Source organism: Panthera tigris, chromosome B4 (genome assembly GCF_018350195.1).
Source record: "Panthera tigris isolate Pti1 chromosome B4, P.tigris_Pti1_mat1.1, whole genome shotgun sequence".
Lineage (NCBI taxonomy): Eukaryota > Metazoa > Chordata > Mammalia > Carnivora > Felidae > Panthera > Panthera tigris.
The window spans coordinates 139,932,638-139,948,247 of NC_056666.1; the positions used below are offsets into that span (position 1 = coordinate 139,932,638).

At 62.1% G+C, this 15,610-nt stretch overlaps 1 protein-coding gene across 6 annotated transcripts in view; it reads right to left on the minus strand.

Moving 5' to 3' along the window:
• Positions 1 to 1,603: 1,603 nt before the first annotated feature.
• BRD1 (bromodomain containing 1) overlaps positions 1,604 to 15,610 on the minus strand; it is a 42,637-nt gene continuing 28,630 nt past the window's right edge. For 2 of the 6 annotated variants that reach the window (XM_042993561.1, XM_042993560.1), the window contains 6 exons: positions 11,889 to 12,386; positions 5,403 to 5,538; positions 4,941 to 5,068; positions 4,391 to 4,500; positions 3,951 to 4,105; positions 1,604 to 2,786 (listed from right to left, as the gene is read on the minus strand). In XM_042993561.1, the coding sequence (XP_042849495.1) occupies positions 2,603 to 2,786; positions 3,951 to 4,105; positions 4,391 to 4,500; positions 4,941 to 5,068; positions 5,403 to 5,538; positions 11,889 to 12,386 (1,211 nt within the window). In that variant the 3' untranslated portion in view covers positions 1,604 to 2,602. Of the gene's footprint in view, positions 2,787 to 3,950; positions 4,106 to 4,390; positions 4,501 to 4,940; positions 5,069 to 5,402; positions 5,539 to 11,888; positions 12,387 to 15,610 lie in introns of those variants that run through there. The other 4 variants (XM_042993563.1, XM_042993562.1, XM_042993564.1 and 1 more) reach the window with 3 other exon arrangements.

The following is a 15,610-nucleotide window of genomic DNA, read 5'->3' on the forward strand; positions in this document are numbered from 1 at the left end:
CCTGCTTTTGCGTCTGTATCATTTCACTTTGGGATTCATGTCTGAAATAGTAACAAGGTAATGAGCAGCTGAAGAGCGGACGCCACGATCCCATTTTTATAAACTCCAGGAGGGGGAGAAGGAACAGACACATCGTACCTGTGTTGTAAAACAGCTCAAGAAAGGAAAAAAGAAAAAAAAGCCACAAGAGCCCAGGGCCCCTTGGTGCTTCACCGAAGCAGGCAGTGGGGTCCCAGAGGTCCCAAACGGTGCCCTCGGCCCTGGGCAGCTGGTCACCGCCAGCCCTACCCAGCCCCAGGTTTGGGCCAAGGCACAGCCACACCCCGCTAAGGGCCCTCCGGGAGGCTTCCAAGGAGACGCCCCAAAAGGTCAAAAGAGCCCAGGCAGGAGAGTGCTGCCTGCTGGGGGTCCCAGGTGTGGAGGGACCAACCACCCGAGTGACCTGGGACTGAGGAGGCTCCCAGGATGTGGTGCTGATGCCCAAGTCCTGGGCAAGCAGGGCAGATGGTCCCCCTTCCGGTGGGTGCAGAGCGGGCCGCTCCCAGGAGGTGGCCCGGCGGAGCCCTAAGGAGATGGCAGGTGCCAGCTCCAGCAGGGGGCAGGCAGGAGGAGCCTCCTCACCTCCCTCAGCCCCGTCCCTGACCCCTGCCCTGAGCGTGGCCCAGGGAAGGGCCCGGGGGGCCAGGCTGGTTTCTAATGAAACCTTCAGAGCAGCACCCGGGGTGGGGGTGGGGGTGTCTGGGGCACGGCCTCACGGGGGAACCATCTGCCCTCCTCCCTGACACCCCCGCAGCCTGTCCCAGGTGACCGGCCAGGCGCCAGGAGGCAAGAGTCCCTCCAGGAGATGCCACTAAGAAAAAGCTCCCTCTGCTCAGACTCAGGGACCTCCAGCATGACTGGGACCGGGAACAGGACCGGAACCGGGACCGGAACCGGAATCAGGACCAGAACCGGAACCCGGACCAGAACCAGGACCAAGATCAGGACTGGAACAAGGACCAGAACCGGGACCGGAACCAGGACCAGGATCGGGACCAGCGGGCCCGGGGGGGGGGGGGTGGTGGGGGGTGGGAGGAGGTAGTACAGAGCAGTCACTCCAGGCCACCAGCCACCATCACCAGTGGGAGTTCTGGGGCAAACCCCAGCTCCTAACTCCACGGCAGACCCGGCCCTTCCCTGACCGCAGCCTGGGCCTTGTCCACAGCGACACCCTCCCCCCCACCCCGACAGGCTCTCCACAAGGGCCGGTGGTCCTGGGGGAGCCGCTGCTGGTAGAAAGCGTCTGTCAGACACAGGACAAGACTATCAAAGGAAGACATTTTATTTTTTCAAGTTTCTATGGAGATGTTACAAACAATGGAGACTGAAGGGGGGCGGGGCGGGGGGAAGACATTTAAAAATTTTAAACTACCAGTTTAAAATAAAAATATGATTAGATAAAATAATAAATAATGCCATCCATGACAATTTTAAGATGAAGGCATGTCACGTGCCTCAATGAGGTGGCCGGGGACAGGCTGCTGGGACCCTGACCCTCACCTGGCCTCCGGGCTGCAAGCCCGCCCCGGCATCCTAGCGATGGAGGAATGAAATGGCCACACCATCCAAATCTTGACTTTATTTTTTAATATAAAAACTGCATTTTTGGAAACCCACCCTACCTTTTCCCCTAACATAATGCTTTACCTCTTAAAAATAAAAATAAAGTACTAATTCTATATACATCACATGTACCATACAAAAATGTATCCAAAGTTTCTATTGCTACCAAAGTGTTCTAAATTAAAACAAGTTACAGAAAGCCCCTCATTGTAAACAAAAGATTACAAGTTACAAAATCAAAGAACACACAGCCAGAGTCATTTACACAACAACCAACACATCCTGCTCCCAAAGCAAGTCGAATCTGTATGTGCCTGTATAAAAATGCATATCAATATACTTTTGCAAATTTATTTTTCATTATAAAGCAAATGAATACACTTTCTACAATAAATAACCCGCTGGAGGCACACCCGTGGAAAGCTGGGGCAGACGGGCGGAGGAGGCGGACGAGGACGGTGAGGACACGGGGGAGGGGTGGGGGGGGTGGTAAGCGCCTGCCCCAGCCCCCACAGGGGGGGCGGAGTGTTTTTGGTGATTTGCAAGTGATGTACACAGCATAAATCTATTCTCCACCTCTTTCCACAAAGTACCATTCAAAATAATGTCATTTTCTTTCTTAAAATACACATTTGTCATTGTAAATTTACATCCCGTCTTATTAAATAGTGGTACTCCGTGTAAAGAGTATGATTTACAAAATTATTAAACATTCAAAAGTCTTTAAAAAAAAGCTACAGATCAAAGAAAGTGACGCAGGTGCAGCCTCCGGCGTGACCCGTGCCGGGCACGGGAGGAGCTCAGCAGACGCGCCCGCGCCATTCACAGAGCGCCCAGACGGGGACGGTTTCACAGAGAACTTGGAAATAAAACCTGCCCTCCCCGGGGAGGGGGAATTAAAGAACCAGGCCTAGAGATCAGAATAAGTTAAGTCTGGAACAATATACACGCATATACAGCTTATCCACACTATGGACAAGGCCACGGGAAGGCGGGCAGGTCAGTCGATGTCGCTGAGGTCGCTGGTGGGCTCCCCGTGCACACGGCTCAGGTGGCTCATCGCGCGGTCGAAGGCGACCCTCACGGCCTTCCTGATGCTGGAGTTTCTCCCCTCCATCATTTTCAGTTTGTCTATGGTCTCGTCCATGCCGAGGGGGACCATTTTGGACTTGGGGAGCCATTGCCTTTTGAAAAGAGAAAAGCCGGAGTGGCCGGAGCCGTCCGCACGGCTACTCGGACGCACTTGACACGATGCCCTGGCAGCTCCGAGCCCCCAGTGGGGAAGAGCAGCCGACGTCAGGCGCTCAGCGGCCAAGGGAGGGAAGAGAGGCTCGTGCCCTGGAACCCGCGCCCCTCCCCCCCCTCCCCCCCCCCACCCAGGGCGCGGCCCCATCGGCCAGCCCTCACGGGCCACAGGACAGGACAGGGGCACGGCCCAACCCTCCTGCCAACCCCGGGAGAGTCCGGGGGACTCGGGGAAGGCGTGAAAATCAAGTCGTCCCCATCAAGTCGTCCCCACCTCTCATCCACAACACTCCCCACAGGGCCACTGGATCCTGGAGGCTGGCGGGAGACAGGCGCCACCCAGCAGCCTTCCACGCCTTCCCTGAGTGGCCACCGAGGGTCACGCGCAGGAACGCTGACGCACGCACACGCTGCAGGTGCACGTACGGAGTGGGGGTGGGCAGGGGGCCCGGCCGCGGGGCAGCCGACGGGCCTCGGACCAGACAAGGCAGGCACAGGCCTCCACGGGGTCTGATTGGGAGCGCGGCACGGGGCAGAGAGACACGGGGCGCGGAGCGCTGGTGGCCGCGCGTGGCCGCACACACCCGACCCAGCCGTACTCACCAGCGCCGGGGGTGCCCGGGGCGCTGGGAGGGCCCTCGCCCCGCCGCCGGGCCCCCACGGCCACCCACACCGGGTAGCTCTGCTTCGGGCACCGCAGGGGCCGCGGTCCTGGGGGCAGAGAGCCTACGCCGGGGTCACCGGGGGCCCCTCATCAGCACAGCAAGCTTTAAGACCGAGAAACGGGCCACGGGCCACGCGCACCTCGTGAGCGCTCGGGGGGCAGCACCGGAACCCGGGACCGTCGGGGTCTGAAGCAGGGAGGGCCTCCAGGCAGCGCGCTGGGGTCCGGAGCCCACACCCCAGAGCAGCATGGGGACCCACACACACAAGAGGCGAAGAGACCGGGCCGGGCCGGCGGCAGAACCCCACGGGCCTGGCTGTTCGCACGCGGCTCCGTGAGAGGCTCACAGGCGGAGGGGGACGGGCCCCCCGTGGCCTCCGCACACCACACGCGCCCCACGGCCTCTGAGCCAGCTCGGCACCCGGGCACCCGCACTCACCAGCTTCTCTTGTTGTCAAAAAAGAGAACGAGGAACAGCCTCTCGTCAGCCTTGGTCTGCATGTGCTCGCCGACCTTCAGCACGTCCAGCGGTGGGGCCGGGATGGTGACCCCGTTGTGGTGGCCGGGCACGCGCGGCATCTTGGGGTCGATGATCTGCCGAGGGAGGACACGTGTGGGTCACGTTTGAGAGCCCCCCCACCGTGCCCCCGGAGCTCTCTCCCCAGGCTCCGACTCGAGGTGGGTTCTGAAGCAGCTCTCCCAACACCAACGCCCTGTGCGGGCGGCTCTCGGGCGCTCACGGGACACCTGTCCCACGAGGGCAGCGGGACAGCCCCGGACCTGGGACAAAGGCCACACCGCTCGGTGCCCCGGCTCCCCAGAGGGCGGCCCCACGGACCCCCACGCCCAAACCCCACGCCCTGCAACCCCGAGGCTCACCAGGGCCGGATACGAGGGGTAGCCGCTGCACTTGGCCCACACGACTTTCAGAGGCTCGAGAACAGAGGCCGCGGCGTCGGAGGAAATCCACATGCTCTTCTGACCGACCTCTGGGCAGAGAGAACGGGCGCCGTGAGGGGCCAGCCGGCCCAACCACGGCCCGGGGCTGCCTCCTGCAGTGAGAGCTCCCCCCACACTGACAAGCCAGCACCAGCCCGTCCTCGGTGCTCCTCTAGGTGCTGCAACTGGGGAGCCACCCCCCCGCCACGTCCCACATCCGGCTGCAATTGACAGGCGAGCCTCACGTCGGGTGCGGGTGGCCTGCACAGAGGAATGGAGCATTCCACACAAAAAATGACAAACCGCGGGATGAGACTCTCGCTGTCCCCCTGTGACCGCTGCCCCGTCGGGGGCGGGGGAAGGGGCGTCTCGCACAGACACCCCGGGATGGAGGCCCAGGGAGTGGGGGAGCCGGAGCCCTCCCGGCAGAACGGCCCCCACGCCACGGCCACCTCGCGGAGACGCGGACACGGAGGGCAGGCGGGCTCACCTGCGGCGATCCTGGCCGCCTTGGCGTAGTTCCCGTTCTCGATGCAGGAGATCAGCTCGCTGCGGTCCTCCAGGGTGTGTCTGCGCACCAGAGCGGGCTTGCCCCGGCCGCACTTGGGCGCGCTGAAGCTTTGGGAACAAGAGTGGAGCAGGGTCACAAAGCTCTGCCCCTTCCCCTCCCTCCGGCGGCGGCCCCGGAGCCGGGCCCTGCAGAAGCCGGGCCGAGGGCCCCACGGCGACCCACACGGGGCCCCGGTTACAAAGAGGTGTCCACGGGGCGGACGGGCAGGGCCGCGCTCGCCACCCTTCTGATAAGGGAAGACTTCGGGAGGGAAAGACAGGATAAACGTCACCACAGGCTGAAAATCTATCAACCGCCTCTGTGGCTATTTCTGGTGAAGAGGCACAGGGCAGTCGCCCAGGGACGGGGCGGGTGGGAGCGGGCCCCCCAAGCCGTGCCCACCTGGAGTCACAGAGAGGGCTGCTGCTGGACGAGATGCTGGACTCCGAGGCGCAGCGTCGTCGGGGCGCAGCTCTCCTCCCCGGGGCGCCCCCCAGCTCCTGCTCACTCCGTGCGCCCCCAAAGCCATTGGTGAGACCTGCAACACAGGCACGCGGGCCCCTGAGCTCAGCACCCCGGGGCCCACGACGCGCCACGGCTCTCCCCGTCTGCGGGCCCACGGCGGTTCTTCCCTGACCCCCCGGCCCCGCGGCGCCGACGACACGGGAGACACACGAGTGCTTCGCGACACATCTCGCTCGGCGCTCAGAGCAGCCCGGTCTGAGGGTGGTGCTCTTCCCAGGAAACAAAACGTCCGACAGGCCCCGCAGAGCTAAGAGCGTGCGGTGACTCCTCCCCAGACCCGCAGACTCGCCTGACCGGCCCCCGCCGCGGGGGGACCGGCCCCTCCCGGGGCAGTGACGCCACCACCAAGAGCGGGTTCATTCGCGGGCGCGTCGCCAGGAACACAGGAACCTCAAACACCCGAGACCCTCCAAAGCAGAAATCGCGCTCTCTTTAGCCGGGGCCGCCCTCGTCCCAAAGCACCGCAGCTACTAGCATGCGGTGGGGGGGGGGCGCGACCCAGGGCCGAGGCCACACGTCCGGGCTTCCTTCCCACAGCCCACGGGAGCGAACAGAACCCGTCGACTCACGATCTGGGAAGTGTCTGAAACTCAAGGCACGTCTCAGAGTCCAACCACTTCCTCCAAAAAAGCCCCGCCTCACGTCGGGCAACAGAAGGCGTCTGTCCACGCGCCCGCCCTCGACGCCGGGATGGGACGGGGTGGTGACGGGGAGCCGGGCCGCCCCCTCCGGGTCCCACAACCAGACAGTCGTGTGCACGTTTCTTTCCCCAAATAGAATCCCGTTCCCACACTTAAAAAAATTTAAACCCAGTTCTTTAGAAGTTGAGGCCAGATTACAGGATTTTCTCATCTGCCTTACGTGCTTCTCTGTGTTTTCTCAGTGACAAAAACACATGTTAAACGAGGGCAACGAACCAACTCTGGCGGTGGCTAAGAAATGAAAACGCGAGCAGTGGCTGAGCGCGGCTGCTCACAGGCTGAAGCCACGTCTTCCTGAAGTAAATTCATCAGACATCTCGCTCCACTTGTTAGACTCAACAGCACCCGCTTTAAAGAAAACTTACTATTTTTCACTCGTAAATCTAATTCACATTTTTCTAGCAGAAACTGTGGTCGGCTGGGGGTGCCACACTCACTTGTGGAATTTGGACATCCGTGGGCCCGTGAAATGCAGCAGGTGAGCAGATGGCCCAGGGCCGAGAGCCGGTTCCAGCCACACTCGCCAGCAGGCCGGGGGACCAGAAAGAGGTACAGCGACCCCCAGGGTCCCCCAAGGCCAAGAGGTCTCAGGAGACGCAGAAGGCGGCAGGTCCCCAAGAGCAGAGAGACCCCAACTCGGAGGCAGGCAAGTCAGAGACAGCCCGCCCAAGCCAGACACGCCGACAGAAGGAGGGAGCCCGGGGTGCAGGATCCAGGTCCGAGAGAAGGGGCAGCAGTCCGGAAGGCGCGTGTCCAGCACCCAGAACCAGCGAGGCTACGAGGACGCAGCCTGCGCCCTCAGGGGAAGCCCAAGGACGGCACCGACTGGCCGGTGCAGACACACCCTGTGGCAACCAGCAGGCACGGCCGCAAGGCCACACCTCTCGCAGCATCAACTTGGAGCTGAGGCCTAGTGGTTCTCGATGGCCTCACTCCGCGTCTAAACCCCCTCAGCCTTCTAGGGGCAGCTTCGCTTAGGCCGGCAAAGCCGAGCCTTTCCGAGCAGAGCTGGCGGGGGGGGGGGGGGGGGGGGGGGGGGGGGGGGGGGGGGGGGGAGCGGGGCCCGGAGGAGACCAGGTGCGCCAGGAAGAGTCCTGCAGGGGGCCTCTTCCTGTCCTGCCGTGATCGCTCGGAAAAGCGAGAGGACGAGCAGGCGGCACCCAGAGCGCACCTGGCAAAGGTCCGACTAAGGCCGGGAGCCCGAGCAGCGGCAGCCACGGCCAAGGACGCCCGGCACCCACGGAACCAAACCACGGAACCTGGCACCTGCACAGCATGCCTGGCGAGAGCCAGCTGAAGCCACTCCCCCCACGCGCCGCTAAGGGGGAGAGATGAAAACGCGGCTCAGTGCTCGGTCTGAGAAACCAGAGAACGACCACGTCTCCCTCGACTTCCCTCAGGATTTAGGAGGACACGCACATCCACGGTGACTAGTTCCTACACACGGTTCTTCCCGGTGCCCAGGAAACGTCACCAAACACCCACTAAACGGCAGGCACCACAGACAGACCCAAAGCAGCAGGCCTCACGGTGGCCGGGGCGCCCCGACGCCTCCCTGCCCCCTCACTGGCCTCGACAGGCCGACAGGCTCCCTGTGCAAACAGACTCCTCCTGCCGGCTGCGGCCCAGGGAGCCCACCGGCCCCGCCCTGGAGACCCTGCAAGGACTTGCAATGACATCAGGTTCTGGGGGTCAGCACAGAGACGGGCCCACGGATCATGTGCAAACAGCAGGCATCCGTACGGCGCCTGAGCCCCAGCCTAAAACCTACTTTTAACAAAACTATTTCAACAAGAAGTAATTTTTTCAATGGCGTAAGTCAAACTGGTACACTACAAAAACCAAACTGAAAGACAGGTGGCCATCTGGAGGAGGCCAGTGCCCCCGGAGCACCCGGGCCTCATGAGGACCTCTTAGGAGGCAAAAGACACGCTGACCTTCCCTCTCCGCCCCACAGGCACCACACCCCGAGCCAAGGGGGCCCTGGCCCAGCCCCTCCCCACCCAGTCGAGGCCTTCCCAGGGGACACCTGGGCTGGGCCGCGTGGCGAGGGGGGGGCCCCAGGGGCCTCCTGAGACAGCCGACCAGCAGTGCCAGAAGCAAAGCCCTACAGAAAGCTTCCTGAGGCCGCGAGCTCTGCTGTGAAAGGCTCACATCAGCCAGGTGGCAAGAAGCCGCTGGCGGCTCCCCCGGTGAGAGGCAGCCGAGACCCACACCGGCCACAGCCTCGCTGCTCCGTAAGGAACCTTCCGGCTGGCACCCGGTGAGAGGCCGAGCAAGCAGGGTGGGCCGCACTCGCTGCTGTCCACTACAGGCCGTGCAGCGTAGACACCAGCGATCTCCCCGCCACCACCCAGGCTACCGCCTGGCTCCCCAAACAGGACGATCGGGGATGCGACGCAGGACCGGCCTCAGAGGCCGGGTGGGCACGGTGACCGCACTGGGCCTCCTCAAGTGCTGGGGCCATCCGTTAACCTGTTTCTACATCTTTATTTTCACTACTGGCGACAGAACTGCATTTCTGTGCGTTTTTCAACCTTTCCGTGAAAACACGGCAGATAAGATGCCAACCACCCTGCTTCTGCCTAGACCAACTCCTCGAAGACACAGCCGCGGCAGGGGAAGCTCCCACAGGACACCTCCAGGCCCCACGGGCAGGACTCCCGCTCGCTGCAGCAGCAGTGGGCACGGTGACCAGAGACCGAGCTGCCCAGCTCGCTCAATTCTCCCTGAGGGCCGACCAGCCGGAAGGAAGGGAAAGAGAGAGCGAGGGGAGGGGGGAGGCCGGGTAGAAACCCAGAAAAGAAAGATGCTAACGAGCGAAGGAGGCTTCACACATCCTCCAGCTGGGCCGCGTGCCTCGCACAGGGTTCCTTCCTGCGCCCGTGCCCGGCCCGAGACCCCCGGTCCTTTTGGGCCGGTACTGTGCCTGCCGAAGGCGGGATCGGAATCTCTGTCCATGTAAGTCATCGGCAGGTGCCGCAGGCGAAGTACCCTGCTCCGCGGCCGCCCTTGGCATCGTTCACACCTACCCACGGGGCCGGGACGGGCAGGGAGGCGTCCCTGCCAGCTGCAGCCAGCTCCAGGAGGGGCACCGGGCGGCAACTCCCGGGGCGTCTGGCTCGGACTTACAGGAGGGGGTGGGCAGGGTGGGGCACATCTCCTCCACGTGTTGGTGTTTGGGCTTTTGTTTGGAAAAAGGCTGAACCGATGCTTGCAGCTCCTCCACAAGAGTTAAGTGACACACAAGGGTGCAGCGATCTTTCTGCGTTCCAAAATGACCGCTTAGCAGAACTCCGTCCGAGGTGAACAAGAGAAAGTGATTAGGGTCCAAAGAGTGAGCTACCCAGCGTGTTAGTAGTTAGAGTGAGAACCTGGAAAACAGCGAAAAAGCCATTTAGTCTGACCGGGGGCGCCGCCCTGAGCAGCCGAGGAGGAACGCGACTCCCTCTCGGTCTCTCTGCGTCTCTGTCTGTGTGTCTCTCTCCTGGACTGTCTGTCTCTCCTTGTCTCCGTCTCTCTCCGTCTCTGTGTCTGTTTCTTTGACTGTTTTTTGTCTCTGTGTCTCTCCCTGTCTCGTCTGTCTCTCCTTGTCTCTCAGTCTCTCTCTCTCCTTGACTCTGTCCCTCTCTCTCTCCCACGCACACACACACCACGTGCACACAGCAGGAGTCTCGGGAGCAGAGACCAGAAGCAGGAAAGTGCCGGCCCGGAAGCCCGTTCTGGGAATCACAGAAGCGTCAGGGAAGAAGGAAGCGGGGGACGGAGCGCAGGCCCCAGGCGATGTGGCACCGCAAGAGCGGAGTCGGGGGCTCTAACCCCGGCCCGCGGCGCCGCCCACAGCTCAAGAGCAGGGAGCCCCCGGGGGGGCCGAGTGTCTCCAAACGAAGGGATCTGTGTTCACTCTAACTCGGAAATCTTGCGGCGTGCTGTGGGACGCCAGAAGAACCCCTACAAGGCAGAGCGCACGGATGAATCTTTGGAAAAATCACAAGGTTCAGAACAGTTCGAGTCCTCAGATGGCGGAGAGCGCCGCTCGGAGCGAGCGATCCGGGGCGCGCAGAGAGCACGGAGGCGGAGGTGAGGTGGAGCCAGAAATGGGAGCCGGATGCGCAGCGTCAGGCCCGCGTGCGGAGCAGGTCCTGGTGCTACTAAGACTCCCGGGCCGCACGGGAGGGCGACAGGGCTCATCCCGCGTCCACCGTGTCTACTGCCAGTCTGGAACAAGAAAGCAAACACCCCCGTGTCAGTCAGGCTCCGGACCGCGGCCGGCTCGCGGACGCTCCTGCGGGAGCCGCGGCAGCGCCAGAAACCTGCGGGGCCCCGCTCAGAGGCCGGCCGGCGGAAGGAGGGGCGCTCCGCGCCGGTGCCCGCGAAGCCCCCGGCAGCGCGGCCGCGGCGGGACCCGCCTGGCACACGAGGGCGGCCGCGGGGCCCCCACGGACCACTCCCCCGACGGCGCGCCCGATCCGGCAGCTCAGCCCCGGGCCCGGCGCGCTCCCGGCTCGCCTCCTCGCGCCGCGACCGGACCCCGGTGCCCCCCGCACCGCACCGCACCGCACGCGGGAGACGAGCTCCGTCCGCCGTCCACGAAGCCCCCGCGCGGCCGCACGTCGCTCAGAAACAAAACAGGCTTTGACAAATTATTTTCAAAGGACCGGCTCGGTATCCACCCATCCAAATACAAGCACGTGAACACAGAACTTCTATAAAATTAGTTAAAGATGCAATCAAGGTAGAACTTACAAACCGTCACTTGGGCAACAAAAAGAATTCAACCGTGCGCCGCGGAGCAGGAAGCGCGACCCCTCGCCCGCACCAGAAACCACGCTGACGCTCGGGCGGCCGAAGGCGCTCCCGCGTCTCGATGTGACGGGTGGACCAGCACGCACCCCAGGCCTCGGTCCGCGGCGAGAGCCCAGAGGACAGGCACGTCCAGTCCCACCTCCGGGAAGAGGCGACAGAGGCACAGCCAGCGTCCTCGCGCGACGCAAGGGTGACAGCGGTCTAGCGGAACTGGCGGGGCCTCCTCGGCTTTCATCCGGAGGGGACACGGAGGCTGTGCCAGAACACAGGCCGCCTCCCTCCAACCCAGCACAGGGGAGACCCCGAAAGAGCCACTACCGCGGCACGTGAGCGGGAACCTCCCGGTGAATTCGACAAATTTAAGTTGCAAAAGCTCAGCAGTGACGCGACCTCGCGTCATTTCCGCAGACAGCGGTCCTCCCCCTACACGCGCCCACAGAGCCACAGAACAGTGAGAAACGTCACCACGTGCTTTGAGCAACTGCCCAAAGGGGCGCCTGGAGCCCACGGGCAGGCCCCTCGCAGCCCCGGGCGCGCGCCACCGGCACCCCCCGCGCACGTCCCTCCGGGCGGGCTCCATGAGCCAGACGCCGCCGCGCACGCGCCATCGGGTTCCCGGGGTGCACGGGGCGTGCAACGCGACCACGCCGGGCCGCCCCCACCACCCCCGCCCCCCCCCCCCCCCCCCCCCCCCCCGGCCAGCCCGTGACGGCGCCACCCTGGAGGACGCTGCGGCGTCTGGCTTCTCGTCTGGGGATAAAGAGGCCCCTGGACGGTCGGCTGCGAACGAGGGCCCAGCCGCTCCGCGACACCCTGGGGGAGAGAAGGCGGCGCCGTGGCGCTCCGTGGCATTTACCTGTGTCCAGGCGCTTTCCCGGGGACCCCTCCTCCACCTCGGAGTCGCCGCAGGTGCTCCGCGACCTTTTTCTTGGCTGCAGAAGAGTCTCCAACCTCGGAAGGACTACAGACAAAAAGGTTTTGGTCCCTAGCTGAGGAGAAGTTGGCTGGGTTTCAGTGTTCTTGGCAGACTTTGGGGGGCTTACACTTTTCGATTTGCAGAAGAGAACAGAAGTGCGTCTGTTTACATCGCTTGATGGCTCCGCCACCGCGGAGGCCGCCGCCGCCGGCGCATCGCCACTACTGGCGAGGGTGGGCTCTGGAGGGTGTCCGATTACCAGTGCGCTCTGAGTGCAAGTGCTATGTGATTCATTATCAAATGTGACTCTTTTGAATAGTTTACTCTGCTCTGGGTTCAGTTCTACTGGTTTGAGGGTTGGTGGTTCTGAATTAGTCTCCGAGTTTGAAGGAAGAGGTAATGCATCTGATGGTTCAAGTTTAGGGGGAGATTTATCTCCTGAAAAAATTATAAATAAAGTGATTTTTGAAAACTGATAATTATAAAATCTATTATAAAACTTACTACAAATGTGAAGTCCACCAAAACACTAATTCAAATAGGAAACAAAGCATCACACATACTGGCTGCAAGCAGTGAAGGGCCCGTCGGGTCACACTGTGTGCGCTTCCCTAACACCAAAGACTGCGGTGGCCTGGCGCCCCGGGTCCGGGTGCGCAGGTGTAGAAAGCTCCTCTCTGAAAACAACTGTGAACGACTCCGTCACATATGTCGACAGTAACACATCATTCGAGTTCATGACAATTTCTGAGACCAACAATTCACTTACCTTGAGGAAGAAAAACAGTTCACTCAACTAGGGAGTCTAACGCGGCATTCCCACACAGTCCTGACCTGGGTCACACGGTCAGCAAACAGGAGGACACGAGCGTGTCCGTGTGATTTCTGACCGGGGTGTCCTAAGTCGATGATAAACCCATCTGACGAGTGGCGAGTGGCTGTGAACGGCTCAGGGAAGCAGGAAAACCCGCACTCAGCTCTCCAGATCCTTCACCCTCTATGCCACGTTCTGCCATGTTCTACTCTGGGCAGTTTTTCTAGAATCTGACTTTAAAACTAAGAAGTCTTTACAAGATGACTATTTTAGCCTCATTTAAAAGGCTTCTTGACGCTACCGACATAAACACAAGAAGCCTGAAAAGCCCAGAGAACACGACTTCATCACCTGGCCCTGGGAGGTCGGTCTGCTGGCCACCAGGGCCCGGAGAGGAGGCCCTCCGGCGGCGGCGAGGCAGGCTGGCCGGCAAGGGCACAGCCTCTAGGACCAGCCGCTGCCTGGGGCTACAAGACACGTGACCTACAACCAAGAATAACAATTCATACGACCTAAGTCGATATATTATCACTAGGTATAGTTTTTATTTCGTTGAACCTGCAAACTGCCCCAAGGCCACTTGAAAAAATACAAGTCAGTACATCCAATCCAGTCATCCTGAAAACGGGAAGCTACTAAGTTCCGCTTCCGTCTCAGAGCAAACGTTTTGAGAATCCTCCCTTAACAATGTCACAGGTGCCTCAGCTCTGCGGGGCCACTCGAAGCTTGCCGGGCACGTCACAGGTGACCCAAACACCACGGGAGCGTGTCCTCAGCAGAAAGCCGTATAAAGGGTCCGTGGCCGCACCGCTGCCCAGCAAACCGCGAGGCACGTGAGAGCCTTCCTGCTCGTCACTTCAAAGTCACCAACAGGTTCAGGCAAACGGCATTTACAAACCCCCCACCCGCAGGGGGCGCTCAGCAGACGGGACCCGCATGGCACAAAGAGCCGCTCCCGGAAAGCTGCTCCCACAACCGGGAGCCGGGGCGGGGCACTCTCACGAGGAGCCTCGGCCACCCCTTCCCCGCGCACCGCCTCGGCTCACCCGCCACCTCCCGTCCCCGCCTCCAGCCTCTCCTGGGGCCCGCACACCAGGCCCCGTCCTGACCCTGCACCAGAGCACCTGCCCCCTCCCTGCGGCCGATGTCCTCGGCGACACCAGGCGGTGACCGCTAGAGGCCGAGGGAGCGTCGTCCCTCGCCAGGCCCTCCGGGCCCCTCTTCACGAGCCATCTCCACGCTACCAGTTGGGACTCCCATCCTGGCTCAGGCCCCCGGCCTGCCTGCTCCTGCCTGGGCAGCACCACCCCGAGTGCCCACGTCCCTGCCAGGCACACAGGGGCCCTGGACCGCCGAGGTCACCCACCCCTTCTCCAGCCTCTCATGCTAGGCCCATACTGGGCGTTCTCCTGCCCTCGCGTCCCTCGCCAGGAGCAAAGGTCGAGGCCTCATCAGAAGGGCCTCCCTACCCCTCCTTCTACCCAAAGGCAGCCTGGGGCACAGCCATGACCACTCTGCTTGTCCATCGTCCCTGCTCTGCGGTCGGCCTGGGCAGCTCACTGGAAGCATCTCTGGGGTATGAACGGGGCAGGCGGAGGGGGCCAGGGGTCAAGGGCTACTCAGATGACCAGGTACAAACACCGCCACCTCCAGCTGCGAGACCCAGGTGGGTCGCTGAGCCCCTGAGCCTCACTTTCCTCATCTGTACGGTGAGACAGAAGACAGCACCGGTGCCTGGTGAACCCCACGGCACCCCATCAGCCAACACCCTGCGCTGCCCGGCCCTTCAGAGGCGGCATCCCAGTCAGGACCCTGAGCAGAAACCATACTGGAGTTCGTAACAAATATGAACGTGGGGCACCTGGGGGGGGGTGCCCAGTCAGGTGAGCGTCCGACTCTTGATTTCAGTTCAGGCCATGAGCTCCCGGTTCGTGAACTGGAGCCCTGTGTCAGGCTCTGTGCTGAGATTCTCTCTCTCTCGTGCTCTCTCTCGAACAAACAAACTTTTGAAAAAATAACAAATACGAATGTTCTCACGAAAGCTCACGGGCTGCTAAGAATTGTATCATCTTACTGCATCTGAGAGATGCTCAATTACCTTCTAGAATGAACTCTATCCACCTCTCCGTTTGTAAACCTAAGCGACCACTCATTCACAACACAACGGCTCCCCGTTCAGGACGCCTACTTGAAACTAGCTACTCCGGAAAAATCAGCAAAAACGCAGTTACGTCTGCAAGACCAGCTGTTCCCCGGCAACACCGGCCGAACGCGTCTGCATCGAAGCCACGGGAAGCTCGGGAAGACTCCCGTGTGAAGCATCGGCCGCTTCCGACCCACAACCGCGCGCCGTCTGACCAGCACCCCTGCCTCGGGCTTCCTCCGCTCGCGATCCCAGAGGGAAGAAAGCAAAAGACACAACACCGCAGACCAAGGGAGACCTCTCGCAAACGCGACGGGGCCCTCGCACGCTCCAGTGTCACTCGTGTAGGGAAAGCAGGGCCCCGCAAAGCGCAACCCCGCGGCCGAGCAGAACCCCGGCTGCATCTTCGGGAAGAGAGAAAGGCACGGCCTTGGCCTGTGACGACAGAGCTCAAAGTACGGCCTAGATCCCAGTGACGGGACACGAGAGCCCCGGTCGGCGGCTCGGTGACAGCGCCCTGAGCCCTTCCAGCCCCACAGCTCGTCCTCCCAAAGCCGCGGTCTTCACTGCTCTGCACCCAGCCAGTCACCTGGAACCAGACTCCGGGTAGAAGCGGGCCAAGCGCCCCGAGCAGCTCACGAGCCCAGCGGCGCCTTGACGGGGCCTGCGGCGGGGACGGGGCCCACCCAGCTGCGCCATCGGCAC